The sequence below is a fragment of the Callospermophilus lateralis genome, chromosome 3 (assembly GCF_048772815.1).
Source record: "Callospermophilus lateralis isolate mCalLat2 chromosome 3, mCalLat2.hap1, whole genome shotgun sequence".
In the NCBI taxonomy this organism is placed as follows: Eukaryota; Metazoa; Chordata; class Mammalia; order Rodentia; family Sciuridae; genus Callospermophilus; species Callospermophilus lateralis.
Window position 1 is genome coordinate 172,752,472 of NC_135307.1, and position 18,950 is coordinate 172,771,421.

At 58.6% G+C, this 18,950-nt stretch overlaps 1 protein-coding gene and 1 long non-coding RNA gene across 3 annotated transcripts; one reads left to right on the plus strand and one right to left on the minus strand.

Moving 5' to 3' along the window:
- The first annotated feature begins 4,119 nt into the window (after positions 1–4,119).
- Positions 4,120–17,006, plus strand: Slc52a3 (solute carrier family 52 member 3). The gene is made up of 5 exons (XM_076851648.2): positions 4,120–4,300; positions 10,852–11,473; positions 12,716–13,221; positions 15,294–15,417; positions 15,859–17,006. The coding sequence occupies exons 2-5, from the start codon at positions 10,907–10,909 to the stop codon at positions 16,069–16,071; spliced, it is 1,410 nt and encodes a 469-aa protein (XP_076707763.2). The 5' UTR covers positions 4,120–4,300; positions 10,852–10,906; the 3' UTR covers positions 16,072–17,006.
- LOC143394379 (uncharacterized) lies at positions 7,349–12,294 on the minus strand. Of its 2 annotated transcripts, XR_013155385.1 has the most exons (5): positions 10,925–12,294; positions 9,303–9,536; positions 8,557–8,731; positions 8,222–8,311; positions 7,349–8,018 (listed from the first exon to the last, which is right to left on the minus strand). It is a non-coding gene; the product is annotated as an uncharacterized LOC143394379 (long non-coding RNA). The 2 variants fall into 2 exon arrangements; XR_013155386.1 differs by lacking the exons at positions 9,303–9,536; positions 10,925–12,294 and having other exon boundaries at positions 8,557–9,015.
- Positions 17,007–18,950: the final 1,944 nt, after the last annotated feature.

Consider the following 18,950-nt stretch of genomic DNA (forward strand, 5'->3'; position numbering starts at 1 on the left):
TAGGTAGGTGCCTGGGACAGGGGTTACTGAGCAGCTCTGGAGAGATCTGAGCAGAGAATGGCCAGGTTGACAACGTCTCTTTGGCTGAGAATGGGACAAAGGGGAGAAGGACAAAAGTAAGATAGCGAATGAAGTGGTCACGGCAATAGTCCAGGCGAGACGTGGGAGAGGTGGACCTGGCCATGCCCACGACAGGGTGAGCGGCAGCCTTCTGGGCCCCCCAGGATCTGCAAAGGGGTCAGAGTGGAATTCCAAGGGATGATTGGCAGCTCCGTTTGGGGGGCCATGTCCTCTGTATCCTCGGTGCATGGAATATAGTTAATTTCAACAAATAATTATGGAAAGAACACTTTTTAAAGGGAGGAGGAGGGCGCCCCTTGGTTTTCGGGGCGAACTTTTTTTTCCAAACCCATCAGACAGCGCCATCTTGTGGCGAATTCCTGGAACTGCAAGCGCTCGGGTTCTGGGCCTCCGCTGAGCTCTCCCGCCACCGACAATCACCCACCCTCCCTGGCTTTGCCCTTGAGGACAGGAAGGTCGGCCTGGGGTTGAGGTCTGGCCTCCCTCTCCACTCCACCGCCGCTGCTCCTCCAGACCCTTCGCTGCCGTCTTCCACCGCAGCCGGAGGCTCCCCAGCGACAGTCCAGGTCTCCCCACTCCAAGCCCCACAGACGACCTCACCTAGTGCCAGCCCCACTCGGCCCCAGCAGGTGATGGTGACATTTCCTGGGCTGGAACCTGCACCATCCCACACTGCTGGATTCCAGCCTGAGGGCGGGCGGCGAGCTGTGTCTGCCTGCATCCTTTGTCTCACACACCCTGGAATCTGCTCCCTCCCCATTCCGTTCCTCCAGCCTGGTTCAAGGACATGTTTCCCGCGCCTTCCCGCCCTCCGAGCCAGGCCTGCTACAGACTGTCCTGTTCACACAGGAAAGGAGGCCCAGGTTTGGACAGAACAGGGCAAGGGGGCGGTCCCCTCCCTTAATCTGCATGTAAGATCTTTATTGGTACAACACAAAATAACATTTTATGTTTCTTTTCTCTTTCTCCATTTTTTTCTTTTTAAAGTAATTTTTGATTTAAAGTTACACACTTAACAGGTGTACAGACTCCTAGATAATTAAAATACTTCAGTTAGGGCTAAATTTCCTTTTGATCACTCTCCATTTCCCCTCCATGTCCCCTGTCCTGCTACACACACACACACACACACACACACACCCCTTAAAAATGTGTGGAACGTATTCGTGTCCCCCCCACACACAACAAATGAATTATATGCACATATTTATCCTCGAATTTCTCCCCCTCTGTTCTGGGCTCTCGAGCTCAAGTTTAATTTTTTTCCTTTTCCATAATCATTTGTTGGCATTAACTCTGTTCAGAGCTTGCTCGGATGTAAGATCAGGTTGTCTGGGGGCCTGTGTCGCGCTGCAGGTCCCTAAGCCCCTGTAACCATCCCCCCCCCCCATCACTTTTTCTCCCTCCGCCCTAGTTTCCACTTTCCGCCTCTTTCTCAACCTGGCCTGAGGCCCACACGACGCCCTTGGGGAAGGTTCCAGGTCCCCGACGCCTTACTAGGTCCCCGGGGCCGACCGCGGGCCCCACGTGCGCTCGGGACTCAGCGCCGCCTGGCGGCTCCTCTGGGTAACTGCAGCCTCTCCGGGTCCCTGAGGCTCGAACCTGGGGCCAGGAGGAGGCCGCGGTGGCCGGGAGGGTCCCGAGCTGTCAGGGCATCTCTGCTCCAGCTTCCGTCCCGGGCAGGGTGCGGGCCTCGGACCTGCCGGGAGGACTCCACGTTTGCGGGGGCCGGGGCCGCGCGCTGGGGTGGACGGAACCCGCGGTGCGCGTCCGAGCGGCCCCTCCGGAGGGCGGCGGGGGCCACGGGGGTGTGGGTGCCGCGTCTCTGCGCAAGGACGAGACGACAGACCGGCTCCTCGTCCAGGGCACCTGTCGCCAACGCCGGGGCTGTAGGAAGGGGCCGGCCACAGCTGACCAGCGGCGGGCCTCGCGGAGCACTGGGGACAGCCCCCGCTCCTGGTCCTCCTGTCCCCTGCCGGGGACTTTCTCTCCCTCGGGTGGCTGTTCTGACGCCTCCCACTAAGTAAGTGACTTACTTAGTGTTTAGTTGTCATCTCCTAGAGCTGGCACTTAGTCCGTAATGGGTGCCTGACTTCCACTGAATGAAGGTCTCCGTGTGCGGGACACAGAAAGAGGAGGGGACACCAGGTGGAAAGTGGCCGTGGGTAGTGCCCCCCACCCGAGGGAGACAAGGGGGTGGGATGTTTCTCTGTTAAAAATCACTCGTCGGGGACGGCACTGGGCAGGCCTGTAATCCCAGCTACTGGGGAGGCTGAGGCAGGAGGACCCCAGGTTTGAGGCCAGTCAATAACATTTTAAAAGGTCAGGGTATTAAGCCCAATGGTAGAGCCTCTGGGTTCCGACCCCCGAACCACACAGAGAAACAAAGCCGACCTACCCGCGGGGTTGGGGGGGCCGGGGGTACGGCTTCCCTAGGAGGCCCTGGGCCCGGGCCAAGGCCCAGCACCGCAGGGGGCGGACAGCTGGGTGGGCTGGGAGGTGGCTTCGTTGGCAGAGTGCTGTCCTCCCATGCACAGTTCTGGGTTCAGTCCTCAGCACCACGGATTAAGTAAATGTGTTTAAAATGATAAAAAAAAGAAAAGAAACTTCTCAGAAAATAGTCTACTGAATAAACAACAGAGGTTATAAAATTTCCGGAGAGCACAGGAATGGGGAGAATATATTGGTTGGGTCCTGTGTGGTGGCATATGGCTCAGCGGCTCAGGAGGCTGAGGCAGGAGGATGGTGAGTTTGAAGCCAACCTCAGCAACTCAGCAAGGATCTAAGCAACTCAGTGGGACCCCGTCTCTAAATAAAATACAGGAAAAAGGGGGGGTGTGTGGCTCAGTGGGCACTCCTGGGATCAATCCCTGGTACAGAGAGAAAGAAAATGAGAATATATTGGTTGAGGTTCATTCATGAATGCAATACATATTAAGCTCCCAATGTATGCAGGGTATTAAAGATACAGGGAAGATCTCTTTGGAGGAGGGGCATTTGAGACTGGCTTGAAATTTGGATCAGATCCTGCCAGAAAGAGATGAGGCAGAAGGAGATTTTACTGGGGAATCTGGAGAATCTGGTAGCCCCGAGCTACCGTGGATACTTAGAGAGTGGCAAGTGGCTCTGAGTGTGAGTAGCAAAGGTGACAAACAGGAAAGAGGGACAGAGTCGTCAAGGTTTGCTGGTCTCAGTTGCAAAAGGACTTAAATGTGAGGCTTAGCCATTTTCCTGAGTTTGGTGAGCAACAGGGAGTGTCTGAAGGTGATGATAAGGATGTGCTTTTTAAAAATATATTTTTTTAATTGTAGATGAACACAATATCTTTATTTTTATGTGGCACTGAGGATCGAACCCAGCAAGGCGGGTGCTCTGCCCCTGAGCTACAGCCCCAGAAGGATGTGCTTTTTAATCAAAAATAAAAATAACATGAGAGGCAACTGTGAGAAGATGGCTGGAGGTGAGGCTGCAGCAGCAGGGATAGGGGTCAGATCTAAGGGAACTTCCTTTTGGAATTGGGAGGGGAGCATCAGCTAGGAAGGGGGGTTGGGACCAGGAGTAGCCTGGAGTCCTTGCGGAGGACAAGCCTTCCTGGCTCCCCGAGGAGCAGAGCCTTGTAGTCCTTAACTTCTGAGCCTCAGTTTCTCCAACTGTAAAGCAGAGAGTAAAAAGGGCACCTGCGGCTTACGACCGCGGAAAGATCTAGGCACGTGTTAACTCTTACTGTCGCCAGGGGCGCTCGGCGAGCTGTGTGACTCCCCAAGACTCGGGACTTCTCTGGGCCTCGGTTTCCTCATCTGACCCAGGAGGAAGGAGGGGGAGGAGCACGCCGGCTGCCATGCTCGCCCTGCGCCCGAGGGGGCGCCCTCCCCGCCCACAGCCCAGTGGCCCTGAAGGTCCAGGACTTCCACCGCCCGCGCCGGGGACCTGGATCCTGGTGAGGGACGTCCTGGCGCCCCGGGGTGGGGCGGCAGCTGCCTGGGCAAGTCCCCTGCCCGCTGGGGAGGAGCCGGAGAAAGGCGGCTGCAGGAAGCGCTCGATCCAGCAGGCCCCTCGCGGAGATCCCGCGGTCTGTCGCCGGCTCCTCCGGGAGGCGCCCGACGGGCTCCCGCACCGCGGCCCCGCCCACCCCGCCCTCCCCGCGCGGCCGGGGCGGGGACAGGTGCCGAGCCCCGAGCCTCGCGGCCCGCCCAGCAGAGCGGGGCCGCTGGACCAGCCGGTGAGTGGGCCGCGCTGGGCACCGCGGGAAGAGCCGCCGATCCTGGGCGCGGCCGCCGTCGGGAGCGCGGGGCGCCGGGCGGGGGGCGCTCGTGCGAGGACGGCGCGACCGTGACCTTTGTCCTAGTTCCGGGTCGGAGGAGGCAGAGAATGGGCGGGAAGAAGGGCTCCTGCCCCGGCCGCGGGGCGCGTGGTGCCGGGCGGGACGGGCGCGCCGCAGACCCGCCCCGTGGCCACCCAGCCCCGCTCCGCGCCCCGGCCACGGTGCGGCCGCCCCTCCAGGTGGGAGCGGAGCCTCACCAGCCAGGCCCGGACGGGGGTTGGGATGGGGACGCAGGGGAGAGGAGTCTCGTGGGGGAGGCTTCCCGGCCAAGGTCAGCCTCGGGGGAGGCCGGAGTCCCTTCCTGGCCTTGGGGGGAGTGAAAGGAGGAAGGGAACTCCCAGTCCTGCTGGGAGCCCGCATTGTCTCCTCCCTGCTGGCCGCTGAGCCTGGCGAGCCCTGGCCTCCCCAGATCCTTTCACAGGAGACCCGAGGCCCAGAGAGGGTGAGCAGCTGGCCTGAGGTCATGCAGCCAGTGAAAATGGACCTGGATGACTGCCACCACCTGGGGTCAGGGTGGGCAGTGTGCAGAGCAGTCACTGGCTATTCTTGGGGCCTTGGTTTCCCACGTTTTGCAAGGGACATTGAGTTGGAATGAATTTGGGGGAACTCTGGGGTGGGGGCAAGCACAGGTAAAGACCTCCTATTGTGCATGGATATGAGATGCTCAGGCCCCGGCTCCGTCCAGCTCCTCCTCTGCCTCCGTCCCCTCCTGGCCTCTGCTCCTTTTCCCTTCTGTCTGTCCCTCTGTCTGTCTGCCCATTTCTGCCTCTGGCTTTTGTGGTCAGTCTCCACGGCGCTCACCCCGTCTCTCCCTCTAGGTTTTCTGAGTTGGACCCCGGGGCGCCCGTCCTGCCTGCTCCAAGCCCACCCGGTCCTACTTAGTCTCACTCGGGTTGGCCAAGGCCAGGCCCTGTGCAGAGCCTGCTGCACGCCCCGAGTTCTCCAGGAGCCTGGCACCCGGGACACCACTGACTCAGAGGCCTGTCACCTCGGACCAGCGAGCACTGGCCGGCCAGTGTGGCCAGAGCATCCCCAGGGCTGAGGCAGGTCTGCGGTCTGGCCTACAGGGCATGGTGCCCGCCAGCTGCCCCATTGCCCACGCGGAATGAGGACCCAGCCGTGGCACCCGGGGCTTGGGTGACCCGGTCACGGGCAAGCCAGGGGGCCCGAGAACTGGGGAGGAGGACAGCCCCTCTCCTGGAGAGAAGGCTTCCTTCCCAGCCCGCGGCAGGTGGACGCCCACTCGCGTCCCTGGGCTCCTGCCTGATAAGGCCAGGAAGAGGCGAATCAGGACAGTGACCAGGGGACGCCCCTTGGGCTCGATGGCCAAGATCAGGCGGGTGGGAAGGAGATGGGGCAGCCCCCAGTGGGGGTGCTTAGCCCTGGGGAGAGCCCTGTCCCCAGCCCCCCATTTTCTGCAGCCTGGGACTCTCAAGTTCAAGGACAGAGCAGGGGGCTGAGAGGTGGCCCCGTTGTGCGGCGCTTGTGGGCACGCGCCAGGCCCTGGGTTCAGTCCCCCCACAGGAAAGATGTAGACAGTGCCGGGCCCGTTGGCCTGGGCTGCCCCTCAGGTTCCGTTGCCACCCAGGCTGGAGGGCCGTCTGGAGGGCCTGTGTCACCGTCCTCAGAGCTCGCCCACTGGATCCTGGGGACCTGGCGATGTCCAGGGCTTTCTCGGGCTCCCCCGGGGCCTGTCCCCCTTTCTCCCCTCCCCAACCCAAGTGCTAAGGAGGCTGCAGAGGGTGGAAACCCGCGCTCAGCCTGGCCCTGGTCTCTTCCCAACTCTGCACCCCCAGGCCTCTCAACCCCGTGAGGAGGCTGCTCCGAAGGCCGAAAACCTCAGCTGTCAGCTGTGCATCCTCAGGGAAATTACTCTCCCTTCCTGAGCCTGAGTTTCCTCCTCCGAGGGCTGCAGACCATCCTGCTGCCCACCTCGGCACTGTTAACAGCCATGGTGGATGGGCACCCCAGTGGCCTAACGCGGCCCAGCACCGTGCGCAGCCAGCCCCCGCCAGCCTGGGCTATTTGATTCTTTTTCACCTGGACGACTTCAGCAGCTTTCTACAGGGTGACAGGCTTCTCCCCGCTGTGCCCCTGGCTCTCTGTGATCATCCTGACCACAGCCAGCGTGTTAAACATTAAATGAGAGCCGGCCCTCCTCTGCCCTGGAGTGGGGCTGTGGGCTCCAGAGAGAACACTGAAGCTCTCACCCCAAACCCTGGGTGCCCCCCCGATCCTGCTTGGTGGCAGCCACGATGGCCACCCACCCAGCTGATCTTTAAATGCCCAAATCTATTTCTGGGTCGTGGCAGGTGAGGCTCCACCCCAGGGCCTTTGCACTTGTCATCTCCACCCTGGACCCTCAGGGGCACCCTGCCAGCTGCTCTTCCCTGGGCTCCTGCCCTGCTGACCGGCTCTCTGTTTGTTTTTGTGCTTAATGACCGGCTCCTGGGTGCTCCTGAGAGCAAGGCTGTTGTCCAGCTCATAGTGCACAACCAATAGATTCTCTGTTAAGTAAATCAGCAAGAACTTCGGCCACTTGAAAATAGATTTTTTTTTCTTTTTCTGTGTGTGGGGGGATGGAACCAAGGCAGCTGCACTCGGCTCCACCACTGAGCCCCAGCCCCAGCCCCAGGTTCCTCTTTCAAAGTGGCCATTCAGAGCCAGGCGTGGTGCAGGAGCCGGATCCTTCTGCCTGGGACAGTCCCTCGCTCTAAGTGGCAGCTGTCCTCCCTGTGTCCCCCAGGCCCAGGGGCACATAGCACCTTGGAGGAGCAGGAGGTAGCTTGGGAGTGCGCCAGGGCAGGGGACAGGAGGCATGCACCTCTGCGGCCAGACTAGGGAGTCTCCGGGAGGAGCCAATGACTCCCTTAGAGGCCACCGCTGTGCGATGCCAGGTCAGAACCCAGACGTAGGGGGCGGGGCTGCAGGCCGGGGGACCTGAGTCTAGGTGAGTCCAGGCTCCCCCCCCCCCACCCCGCAGCTGTGCAGGAGAGCCGCCAGGGCTGCCGAGGGTGAGGGCCCTGGCTGAGCTCCCACCTGGCGGCCACCGCCGTCCGCCGCCGCCCTGTAATCATTTACTGACCCCCGGTCGCGTGTATCATTTATTGCCTCCTCTGCCCTTCCGGCTTTGGTCCCTTCTGCTGTCACCGCTGGAGTAGCCTCGTCTGCCTCGCCACCCTCCTGTGGCTCCATCCGTACCCCTGGGCAGGGCTGAGGTCACTTGGAGAAGTGCTCTTCAGGACAGAGAGGGATCCGTGGGAATGACAGTCGGTGTCACCCAGGAATGGCCCTTGAGTGCCAACTTAGACTTCTGCCACCAGGTTCCACACGGGGCTCCTTGTTCTTCCCCCAGCCCCCCCTTCTCTCTATTTTTGCATTTCTCTGGAAGACCTTTGTCCCCGAGGTCCAAGTTTATGCGAATCTTGCAGCGTCTTGTCTTTTAAAGGTGTGTCTCAGTGACGTCGTTGGTTAGGTCTTGATTTTTGATCAAATTCAGATTGCGAGAGGACCTGAGTTCCCGCTTCAGGACACGGGTGGCCCCAAAGGGGTCAATGTACTTATCAGCCATGTGCCTCCTTGAACCTGTGTCTCTGTACACGGAGCCAGTGTTTTGCTGTAGGTAAAATAAGTGGCAGACAAGACCGAAGTTTAAGAGCTTCAACTACAATAAAGAAGCAAACAAAATAGTTCAGCAAAGGCAGAGCAGGGCTGGGAAGGATGTTCCCGACTCCAAAAATCCCAAGGGAGTCCAGTTTCTGTCTAGCCCCCTCTCCATCCTTCCTAGTACAAAATGGCTGCTAGAGTTCTGGTCCTCACCTCTGGGCTCCAGACAGCAAGATGGGGGAAGAGAAGAAGGGCGTGGGCCTGAGCAGGGATTGCAGCTCCTCTGGAGGTCAGTGGGGGAGCCTAGGTTCAAGAAGGAGTATTATTGCCACATGGGCACAAAGACGTGTGTAGACAGGCCTTCCAGAACATTCCTGATAAACCAGAAGCCCTGAAGTTTGAATGCCCGCCCCTGACTTGTGGCTGACAGTGGAGGATCCTCCCAAACTCAGCGGATCCAAATCACGGGTCTGCGACTGGCTCCGCCAGCCAGTTCCCGGTTTGCCCACCCTGAGCTCGGCCATGGGGCAGGGCCCTCCACCTTCAACCTGCCAGGTTGCCTCCTGGAGCGTCCGACTCCGGGCATCTGTCTGTGTCCACCAGAGCAGAACCATCAACAGAGACGCCGCAGGGCTCCGGGAGGACCCGGGGAGGCTGGGCAGCCAGATGTGCTTTTCTGGGGCAGGATCTTGCAGGAAGCCGGCATGACAGAGGGTGGCCAGGCTGGGAAGGACAGGGACGGGCAGGGGTGACCTGGGAGCCTCCCTCTCTCCTGGGTCCACTTGGCAGACAGGTGCCAGGCCCAGCCTGTGCTTCTGCAGGCCGCTTCCTGCCTGGGAGAACACAGCTTAGTGACCTGTGGGAGGCCCGAGGCCCCCAGGAGGGAGGCCATGGAGCAGGCTGGAAGCAGATCTGGTAGCCTCTGGGCCTCTGGGATCCAGGAGAGGGGCTGCCAGAGCCTTGGAGGTTCCTGGGTGAGGCGTGGTCACCAGGACAGGGCTGCTGGTCCTGCAAGGAAGGAGGAGCTCAGGCCGAGCTTGCTCCAGATCCCATGTCTCAGCTCAGAGCTGGGAACGTTATCCTGTTTTACTTTTAAGGATCACAGGCTAAATTTCATGTAAATTCAAAGAAAACAACTCTTGTCACCAAACCCGGGATTTCTCAGCAGTAGTAGCTACCCTTAGCGCATGCCCAAAGTGTGCCAGGCACGAACTCACTGATGCGTCTGCATCTCATTGAAAACCACAAGAGGGCAGGTGAGGGCGATGAGGCGCAGAGAGGCAGAGTCACCTACCTAAGGCCACCCAGCCAGGAAGTAACAGGAGCTGAGGTCAAGTCCAGGCAGCAGCTGCAGAACCTCATTCCTGAGCTCTCTAATATTTGGGCTCAGACTAAGGTTAGATTGAAGGGTGTTCGTAAGAGTTCCAGTGGGGTGATGCTGGGTTGGGCAGGTGGTACACAGATGGCAGCACACGGGTGCTGGGGGCTGGCAGAGGTGATCTCCAAAACCCTGTGCAGCTACAGAGACCTGTAATTTCAGGAGGGGGAAAAAAAGCCAGATTCAAATTTTATTCCAGGTAACCATGTTTTTTGTGTTAGGTATTATGTTTGCCTAGCTCACAAGTTAAAGCCACATAAAGATAGATAGGCGAGGCGGCTCACGCCGGTCATCCCAGCGGCTCAGGAGGCTGAGGCAGGAGGATCACAAGTTCAAAGCCAGCCTCAGCAACTTGGTGAGGCCCTCAGCAACTTAGCAAGACCCTGTCTCTAAATAAATAAATAAATAAATAGGGCTGGGAATGTGGCTCAGGGTTAACTGTCCCTGAATTCAATGCCCAGTACAAAAAAACAAGAACAGCACTAAAAGATCTGGACTGAGGGACCCCGGGTGTCAGGTCGCTTTAGGCAAATACAGCGTGGACCACGTCCTTCCTCCTCCGCTATCTGCGGTTTTGCCCCCTGGATTCGCTCCCTTTGAGACCTCTGCCTGTCGCTGGGGAGACCTCCCCCTTCCCCTTCCCCCTTCCTCAGCCTGCCCAGGTGGGCTGTCCCTGCAGGTCGCTGAGCCTCCCCTGGCCTCTGCCACTGTCTCCCACCTTTTGCTGTTACAAGGGGGCAGTGAACGCTGACCTTGTCCATCAGTCATTTCACTCAGCGCAGGTGACCTTTGGCTGTGGGGCAATCTCACGGTGAGAAATGGCACCCTGCATTCACTTTCCAGGTTGCAAGAGAGTGGTCATCTTTCCTGGTCCCAGACTTCCTGGTACCTTTCCTCTAAGCTGTTGGATCCCATCCTTGGCCCCTCTTTTCTTGGGTCTTTTGTTCTTGATGGTAAAACCTCTTTGTGGGAATTAGAAACATGAGCCTATGTGTATTATGTTGCAAATATTTGGCTCACGTCCTTGTTTTGGTAGGGGGAGGTGTTGGGGTTTTGTTGTTTGAGACAGTGTCTTGCTAAGTCGTGGAGGCTGGCCTTGATCCTGAGATCCTCCTGCCTCAGCCTCCTGAGCCACTGGAATTACAGGTGTGCGCCACCACACCCGGCCACCTTGGACTTTTTGCAGATTTTTGTTGTTGTTGTTGTTGTTTGGTGTGTGCTTGAACATTTACTCCTGTGAATCTCTCAGACTTTTCTTTTGTGGTCCCTGGTTTACAAGTTGTGCTTAAGAAAACCTTATTCAGAGGCTACTTATAAATACATTTGTGTTTTCTGCTGATACAAAGCAAACTTATTCACTGCGAGAAAAGTGAGGGGCGGGGGGACCCTGAACCCCAAAGCACCGTCTCTTGCTTGGTGATGAACTTGACTGTGAGCTCTCTCACCTGGTGTCCCCCTCTGTTAGCCCATCACAGACGGACCTGGACACACAGTGGCCTCTGGCCCGGGACAGACCCACCATGGCCGCCCTCACCCACCTGCTGGTCTGCGTCTTCGGCATGGGCTCCTGGGTGGCCATCAATGGGCTCTGGGTGGAGCTGCCCCTGCTGGTGACGGAGCTGCCCGAGGGCTGGTACCTGCCCTCCTACCTCACGGTGGTCATCCAGCTGGCCAACGTCGGCCCCCTGCTGGTCACCCTGCTGCACCACTTCCGGCCTGGCTGCCTTCCTGAGGTGCCCGTGGTCTTTGCTGTGCTGGTTGTGGGCACCGTCGCCTGCGTCCTCTTCGCCTTCCTCTGGAACATGACCTCCTGGGTACTGGGCGGCCAGCACAGCATCGCCTTCATCGTCCTCACCTTCCTCCTGGCCCTGGTGGACTGCACCTCCTCCGTCACCTTCCTGCCCTTCATGAGCCGGCTGCCCACCCACTACCTCACCACCTTCTTTGTGGGCGAAGGGTTCAGTGGCCTCCTGCCTGCGCTGGTGGCTCTTGCCCAGGGCTCCGGCATCACCTCCTGCGTCAATGTCACGGAGACATCGGTCACGACCTCAAGCCCTGTGACTTCCAGGAAGACCTACGTCACTCAGGTACCCAGCGGGGCCGGAGCCATTGCAGCCCTGAGGATACGGGGAGGAAAGATGGCTCCCCAGGGGGCTCCTTGGCAGGACCACAGGTTAAAGTGACCTGAGTCTGGTTGGCAGCAGAAAGGTCATTCGAATGTCATACACAAAAATAGGAGACTTAAAGAGGGGCCAAAGATGGGGAGCTTAGGTAGCAGCTGGAGCTACGGAGAGGAAGGGGTTGGGTGGAGATGGGGTGAGAGGTGAGTTGATGAGGGTACCCAGAGGAGGAGTGTGGGAGGGACCCTGTCCCTGTCCCTCGTGCAGACATCTCAGGTGATGAGAGCTGTCATCTGTCTCTTCCTGCCTTTACTAATGAAAATGTCCTTTTGAGATGTAAATGTCCTCTACAAATTGAATCTTTTTGGAGCTGCTCCCCTGTCTCCAGTTTCTCAAAATAACCAGCTCAAAACAATCCAAGCCACAGAGGTCTATTTTGGGGCCGTGTATTAGTCAGCTGTCGGTCACTGTGACAATTTACCCAAGAAGAACACTTTTTTGAAAGAGGAAAGGTTGGGTCTGGCTCACAGTTCCAGAGGATTCAGTCCTAGGTGAGCTGGATCTGAGCCCTGGGTGAGGCAGTAGGTCTTGGGGGAAGAAGGCAATGGAGGGACGCTCCCAGCTCAGGGCAGCCAGAAAGCAGAGGGAGGGAGGGGGAGAGAGAGAGAGAGAGAGAGGGAGAGAGAGAGAGAGAGGGAGGGGAGGGGAGTGAGGGAGGAAGGGCTGGGGACAAAATATGGCCCCCAAGGACACACTTCCTTTAACCAGGTGGCACCTCCTAGCCTCCACGGCCTCCCAACAGTCCCTTCAGATCAGGAAGCCGCCAGTGGACGGGTCGGAGCCCGCAGGATCCAGCCATTTCCTCTGGACACTGGGGCCCTGGGGACTGAGCCTTAATGATGAGCCCTAACAGGTGGCACATCTGGTCTCTTACAGTCAGGTTTTGGGGTGGTGTGTCCTGAGCCCCAGCACGAGCAGGACCACGAGCAGGACCCTGGGGCCAGGCCCCCTGTGGATGGGGCTGATCTGAAGTCCTTAGGGTCAGATTTGGTTTTGGAATCCGCCATAGCATTTATCAATTATCGATAATAATCATCCAGGATAATTTATATCATGATAATAATCCACTCTCTGCTCAGGGGCTCTTGGTCTCTTGATGTCACCCGCGCTGACCCCCGGGACGTGGCTGACCGCTCTGTTCCTCCCCAGGGAGTCCACAGCGCTGTCTCCTGGGTCCCCGCTGGGAGGGCCGGCTCCCTGGGCCGGCTGGAGAGCCGCTACCTCCCGGCGCGCTTCTCGCCGCTGGTCTTCTTCCTCCTGCTGGCCTCCATGATGGCCGGCTGCCTCCTGGCCTTCCTCCTGCTGCAGCAGCAGGCCCGGGGCCAGCAGGGCTCCATCGAGGACCTCCTGCACTCCCAGGTCACCCTGCACTCCATCCAGCCGCGGGAGGGGAAGGACGAAGGCCCCCCAGGCCCCGTGGTCATCCGCAGGAAACAGGGGCATCGGGAGGAGAAGCCGGCCACCCACCGCCCGGCCCAGCTGGCCTTCATCTACACCCTGGTGGCCTTCGTCAACGCGCTCACCAACGGCGTCCTGCCCTCGGTGCAGACCTACTCCTGCCTGCCCTACGGGCCCGTGGCCTACCACCTGTCGGCCACCCTCAGCTCGGTGGCCAGTCCCCTCGCCTGCTTCCTCTCCATGTTCCTGGCCAGCAGGTACTGCCCGGGGCCCTGGGGGGCCGGGGAGCGTCCATCCAGAGCCCTGATCCCGAGCCCCCCACTGGCTGTAGGTCAGGTCAAGGCTGCGGCTTCCCAGGCCGCCGGCCTCCCTTTCCTTTGGGGTCCTGAGGACTGAAGCCCGGGGTGCCCTACCCCCGAGTGACCGCCTTGGCCCTTCTGATTTTATTCTGGAACCTTGTTCTTTTCTACTTCTGTGACCAAAAGACCTGGCAAGGACAATCAGAGGACAAAAGGGTCACTGGGGGCTCAGGGTTTCAGAGGGTTCCATCCGTCTGTCTGTCCGTAGAGGCCAGCTCCACTGCTGGGGCCCAGGGCGAGGCTGAGCATCACGGCAGAAGGGTGTGGTGGAGGGAAGCAGCTCAGGACATGGCACCAGGGGGCAGAGAGGGGGAGAGAGAGAGAGGGAGAGGGAGAGGGAGAGAGGGAGAGGGAGAGAGGGAGAGGGAGGGGGAGGGGAGGGAGAGAGGGAGGGGGAGGGGGAGGGAGAGGGAGAGAGAGAGGGTGAGGGAGAGAGAAAGAGAGAGGGAGAGGGAGAGAGAGAGAGAGGGAGGGAGAGGGAGAGAGGGAGAGGGAGAGCGCTCCTTGCCACAGACAGTATATACACCCCAAAGGCACACTCCCAAAGACCCACCTCCTCTAGCCACACCCTACCTACCTACAGTTACCCCCAATCAACCCATTAAAGTGACTTAACGCACTGATTAGGTTAAGGCTCTCATAACCCAGTCAGTTCACCGTTGGAATTTCTTGCATCACCTCACCTACGAGCTTTTGGGAGGCACCTCATATCTAAACCAAAACAGACATGAGCTCACTAAGTAGCCCAGTTTGGCCTCGAACTGGCAATCCTCCTGCCTCAGCCTCTCGACTAGCTGGGATTACAGGCATGCACCACCACACTCAGTGGGTTTCTTTTTTAAAAAAATATCTTTATTTTATTCTTATGTGGTGCTGAGGATCGAACTCAGTGCCTCGCGCATGCCAGGTGAGCGCGCTACCTCTGGAGCCACGTCCCCAGCCCCGGCAGGTTTCAACTGTTAATAACTCAAGTGGTTTTGACTCAGGGGCTTCAGATCCCCACAGGAGAAACATCCGCCTCAGGACCTTGACCTCTTAGGTCCCCCCATACTCTCCTGACCACCCCTCTGTCCTGTCTGCCTCCACTGGCCGCTCCGACCTGTTCACCTCCACCAGCCCAGGGGGAGAACGGGGACAGGAGAATTAGGAAATGCAGGACACTGGCTTTTTCTCCGTTGGGACTTAAACCAGGGAGCAAGGAGAGGAGGGTTCGAGGGAGCAGGGCCCACGGCCGTGGACCCACAGGACCTGCAAGCCCGAGGTTAGGTTTATAGCATCTGAGAATCTTGGATGTCATGTAGAGTCGCTAGTGTCCCCAGCAGACCCCTCCGCTTTCCCAAGGGTGTGGATGGTGGGAACGACAGGTCCTTGGTTGTCGGGTCGAGGGTCTGGAGGAGGGCTGCCTGACCGCCTGCAGCCGGGCTCCGGAGAGCGTACAAACCTCGGGTGTCAGGAACAGTGCGCTGGGCCAGGGAGGGCCACAAGGTCGCCCAGCACCCCTGCAGGGCCCTGCCAAGATCAAAGCCACCTTTCATCAGCCTGGCTTCCTGGCTGAGACTGAGATTGTCACCGGAGGAAATGGCAGCAGATAAATAAAATTCCAGGCAAAGCCCAGGGCTGAGCCAGGCCCTGCCCACGCTGCTCCTGTAGGTCACGGTGGCCCTGAAGTGTCCCATTTTCAGGTGAAGACACTGAGGCTCAGGGACCAGTAAATGGTGACACTGGGGTTTGTACACGGTCCACCTGACACTGGAGTCGTGGTGCTTCCCTAGCCGGGAGGCTGGGCCCTGCCATTAATGCTCAGGGTGTCCCGGCTCTCGGGAGCCTCTCCGTCCCACCTGAGCTGGGGAGCCCCCCGCCCCCCCCAACCTTGAACTCTGGAGGTGCCGGTCATTCCACCTGGTCCCCAGGAGTGGAGGGGCAAGGTCAGGCTGCTCAGCTCCCCCACTCACCTCCCCACTCTGCCCTAGGTCCCTGCCCTTCCTGGGGGTCCTCACAGTGCTGGGGACCGGCTTCGGGGCCTACAACATGGCTATGGCTGCGATGAGCCCCTGCCCGCTCCTGCAGGGCCACTGGGGCGGGGAAGTCCTCATCGTAAGTATCTGGACGTGGTGCAACAGCCCTCCTGCCCTCACCTCTTAGCCGGGGAACCCCAAGGACACCCCTAGTGACCAAAGTCTTTGCCCTTGTCCTCTCCAGAAGCCCCTGGTGGGAGGGTCCCCTTCTCATTGGAAAGTGGGGCACGGGGGGAGGGGTGGTGGTCTAGCCTGTGCCCCCAGTGCTACCCTCCGACCTCGTGTGCACCACCAGTGGCCTTGGCGCTGATGCTCCTGACCCGATGGTGGAGTGGGGAGCCGCTGAGTTCTCCTCTGCCCTCAAGGAGTCCCCTTACTGGGCATCCCTGAGCCCCGTGGGGTCACCCCCACAAGGGTGTCCTTGAACTCCCAGGGCATTCGACTGTTTCCCTTAGCTCTGTGCGGTCACCCTGTGAGACTCCTGGACCCTGGGGCTCACCTGTGGCTGCCTTCCCTGCAGGTGCTCTCCTGGGTGCTGTACACGGCCCTTCTCAGCTACGTCAAGGTCATGCTGGGCGTGATCCTGCGCGACCGGAGCCGCAGCGCCCTCTTGTGGTGCGGGGCGGCGGTGCAGCTGGGCTCGCTGCTGGGGGCGCTGCTCATGTTCCCGCTGGTCAACGTGCTGCGGCTCTTTTCCTCGGCTGACTTCTGCAGCCTGGACTGCTCTGCCTAGGCCGTCGCGGGTGGCGGGCCCATGGCAGGGTGCCAGCCGCGCCTGACACTTGCAAACTGGGCTTCAGACAGCCAAAGGGAGCGCCCAAGGGCACAGAGCCAGGGGTGGGGAGCTGGGAGGCAGAGGCTGAGCCTTTGAACCATGAACACCTCGTGGGATTGGCACAGGCCTTTGGTGAGACCTGGAGTCGCAGGCCCAGCCCTGCCTCCAGTTCTAATGCGGTGCCTGGGACCCACTAGTTCCCAACTTCTTTTCTTTGCGTATTGAAAGCTCTAATTGTACCATCCAGCTGGAGACAGGCCTAAGAATGTTAGAAGGGAACGGCTGGGAGGTGAGCTGCCCCCTTGCAAGCTGTGTGATCTTGGGAAAGTCACTTGACTTCTCTGTGCCTTGGTTTCCTCATCCATAAAAGGAGGATTATGAGAATAGCTCTTACCTGGCGTGCCTGGCACAGGGACGAGGCAGAAGTGCCCAGCATGTAGCAAGCTGTCCTGAGAGATCTCATGATCTGAAACGTGCAGTCATAACAAGACTCCACCTGGAAGTAGCCAGAGGGCTTGGAAGGGGCCCCTGCCCCAACGGATTCATAGAGCAGCTTCTTCAAGACAGATGGCGGGGCAGGACCCAGGGGTCAGGACCCAGCGCAGCCCAGCTTTACCTTTTCCAGTGTGCGTCCCACACGCCCCTTCCTGTCCCCCTCCCTGGGTGGTGGAGCCCTGCCCCTTGGAGGTTGAGGCCCTTCTGAGTGTCAGGGAGATGACTTGGTGGGACCCCACCCCCGGCCTCTGAAAGTGACCCCACCTGGCTGCACACTGGATGGCGAGGCACTTTGGAAGCAGCGGAAGCTGGAGGGCAACAGGCGATGGTCATTGTGTTACTTTTTGTTTTTCTTGCCTTTTGCTTTTCTTTTTTAATAAAGACACTTCTTGATTTTACACTCAGATCAGCCTTCAAAGGAGAGAGGTCCAGTGGGAACCCCCACCTAAAAAAGGGGGAGGGGTATCAATATCATCAGTTTTCAGTCAAGGCTGAGTTCAGAGATGAACAGAATCAAGTATAGAAGAGGGCGTGGCCCTGGGATTTCTGTTCTGTCCTGTTTGTCTCATCTGCTTGCCAACACCACCACACACTTCCTCCCAATTTATTTCACATAGTGTCACTACATGTTTCAAAAATCAGAAAATAAACAGGGTTCAGTGGTGCTCACTGTCATCCCAGCAGCCATTTCGGAGGCTGAGGCAGGAGGATGGCAAGTTCGAGGCCAGCCTCAGCAATTGAGTAAGGCCCTGTCTCAAAATTAAAAGGGCTGGGGGTGTAGCTCAGTGGTATAGTACCCCTGGGTTCAGTCCCCAATACCTCACCCCATTGAAAAATATGAAATGGTGAACAGGGAAAAGGCTACTGTCCCTTCCCTGCATCTGCTCAGTTCCTCTTTTACACACACGTGTGCAATTGTGCACCCAAGCCTTTTTATTAGTTCCCTGCTCCCTCCCTTTCCCAAGATTATGCAAATGTAAGAAATACAAAGAGCCCCTCTTCTTGGACCTCGTTTTACAGAAAGAGCAGCAAACTAGAGCGAATCTTATACTTTGCAATCAACAAAAATGGAGAGAAACTTCCGGTCCTTCCTGGGGCTGCGTAGTGTCATATCAGATGCTGAGGTTAAGAGACCACTCTCCTCCTACCCCAGAAAACCTCCACAAAAGTAGAAGAGAAAGAAAGCCGTTCTTTAGATGCAGGAATGGCCCCCTTTCCTATGGCCAGGCGGGTACGAGGGTCACACACGTGCTCTCCAACAGTAACCAGTCCTCAAGCGAGGTGACTAGACGGCAGCATTGGTGACACCGCTCACTCTGAAGTCACGTGGTCCTTGGAGTGGCCCCAGTGTCTGCTGATTTCTTTGCCCGAAGGGAACATAAACTGGTATCTTTACGAGGTGCCAGTTGGGCTGCTCCCTCCCGAGGAGGCTGGCCACAGAGTCGCTGTGTTTCTTGATGTTTGTGTCCTGGAGATGGCACCCAGGTCCTTGGGAACCGTGTTTCTAGGCTGTAAACTGGCAAAGGTGTCACAGCTCCTAAAAGGACTCACATACCTCTAAAAGGGACAGAGGAAGAATTCACAGGTTTTCTACCAAAATACCCATCAGTCAGCGCATCAGCCTCCACCTCGACTATGGGATGATAAAATCTCCTTCCTGGGATCTGTAGGGAGTCATTGGACTGATAGGTGAAAGTGCTTAGCACTGCACTGCAAACAGTAAGTGCTTAATGCATGTCAGGAGAGAGCTGCCACTTGGGAGAATACTACCCCAGACCCTGGATGCCCCTGAGCTACACTCCTGCCCACCCTCTCCCTCAATTGAAGTCCAGCTTGGGGGCTGGCCCCAGACCAAGTGACCAGCCCAGCCACCCAGTGCCCTCACAGTGAGATCTCCGGAGCCTGCAGTCCCAGCTGCTCAGGAGGCTGAGGCAGGAGGATTCCTTGAGCTCAGGAGTTTGAGGCCAGGCTGGGCAACAGAGCGAGACCCCATCTCAATAAGTAAGTAAAACAAGAGTGAGACGGGGACTCGGGGCTCAGCCTGGGGCTGGCAGGGCCAGCTTCCCTGAAGATGCCCCCAACCTGGTGCCTGTGGCAGCAGGAGGAAGGGAGGTGCAGCCCTGCGGGAGGGGCCTTCGGTGTGCAAATCACACTAGCAAGAGCCTGGGGACCAGGCGGCAGGCGCAGTCAAGCCCTGAGAAGAAGCCAGGTGGGGACCCAGAGCAGCCCACGGCCCGAGCCTGGGAGGCCTGGATTCTAGGAAGTGGGGGGTGGGGGGCCTACGTGGATTTAGGGGAGTCGACATTAAGAGACGTAAGCAGGCTCAGAAGCCACCGCAGCCT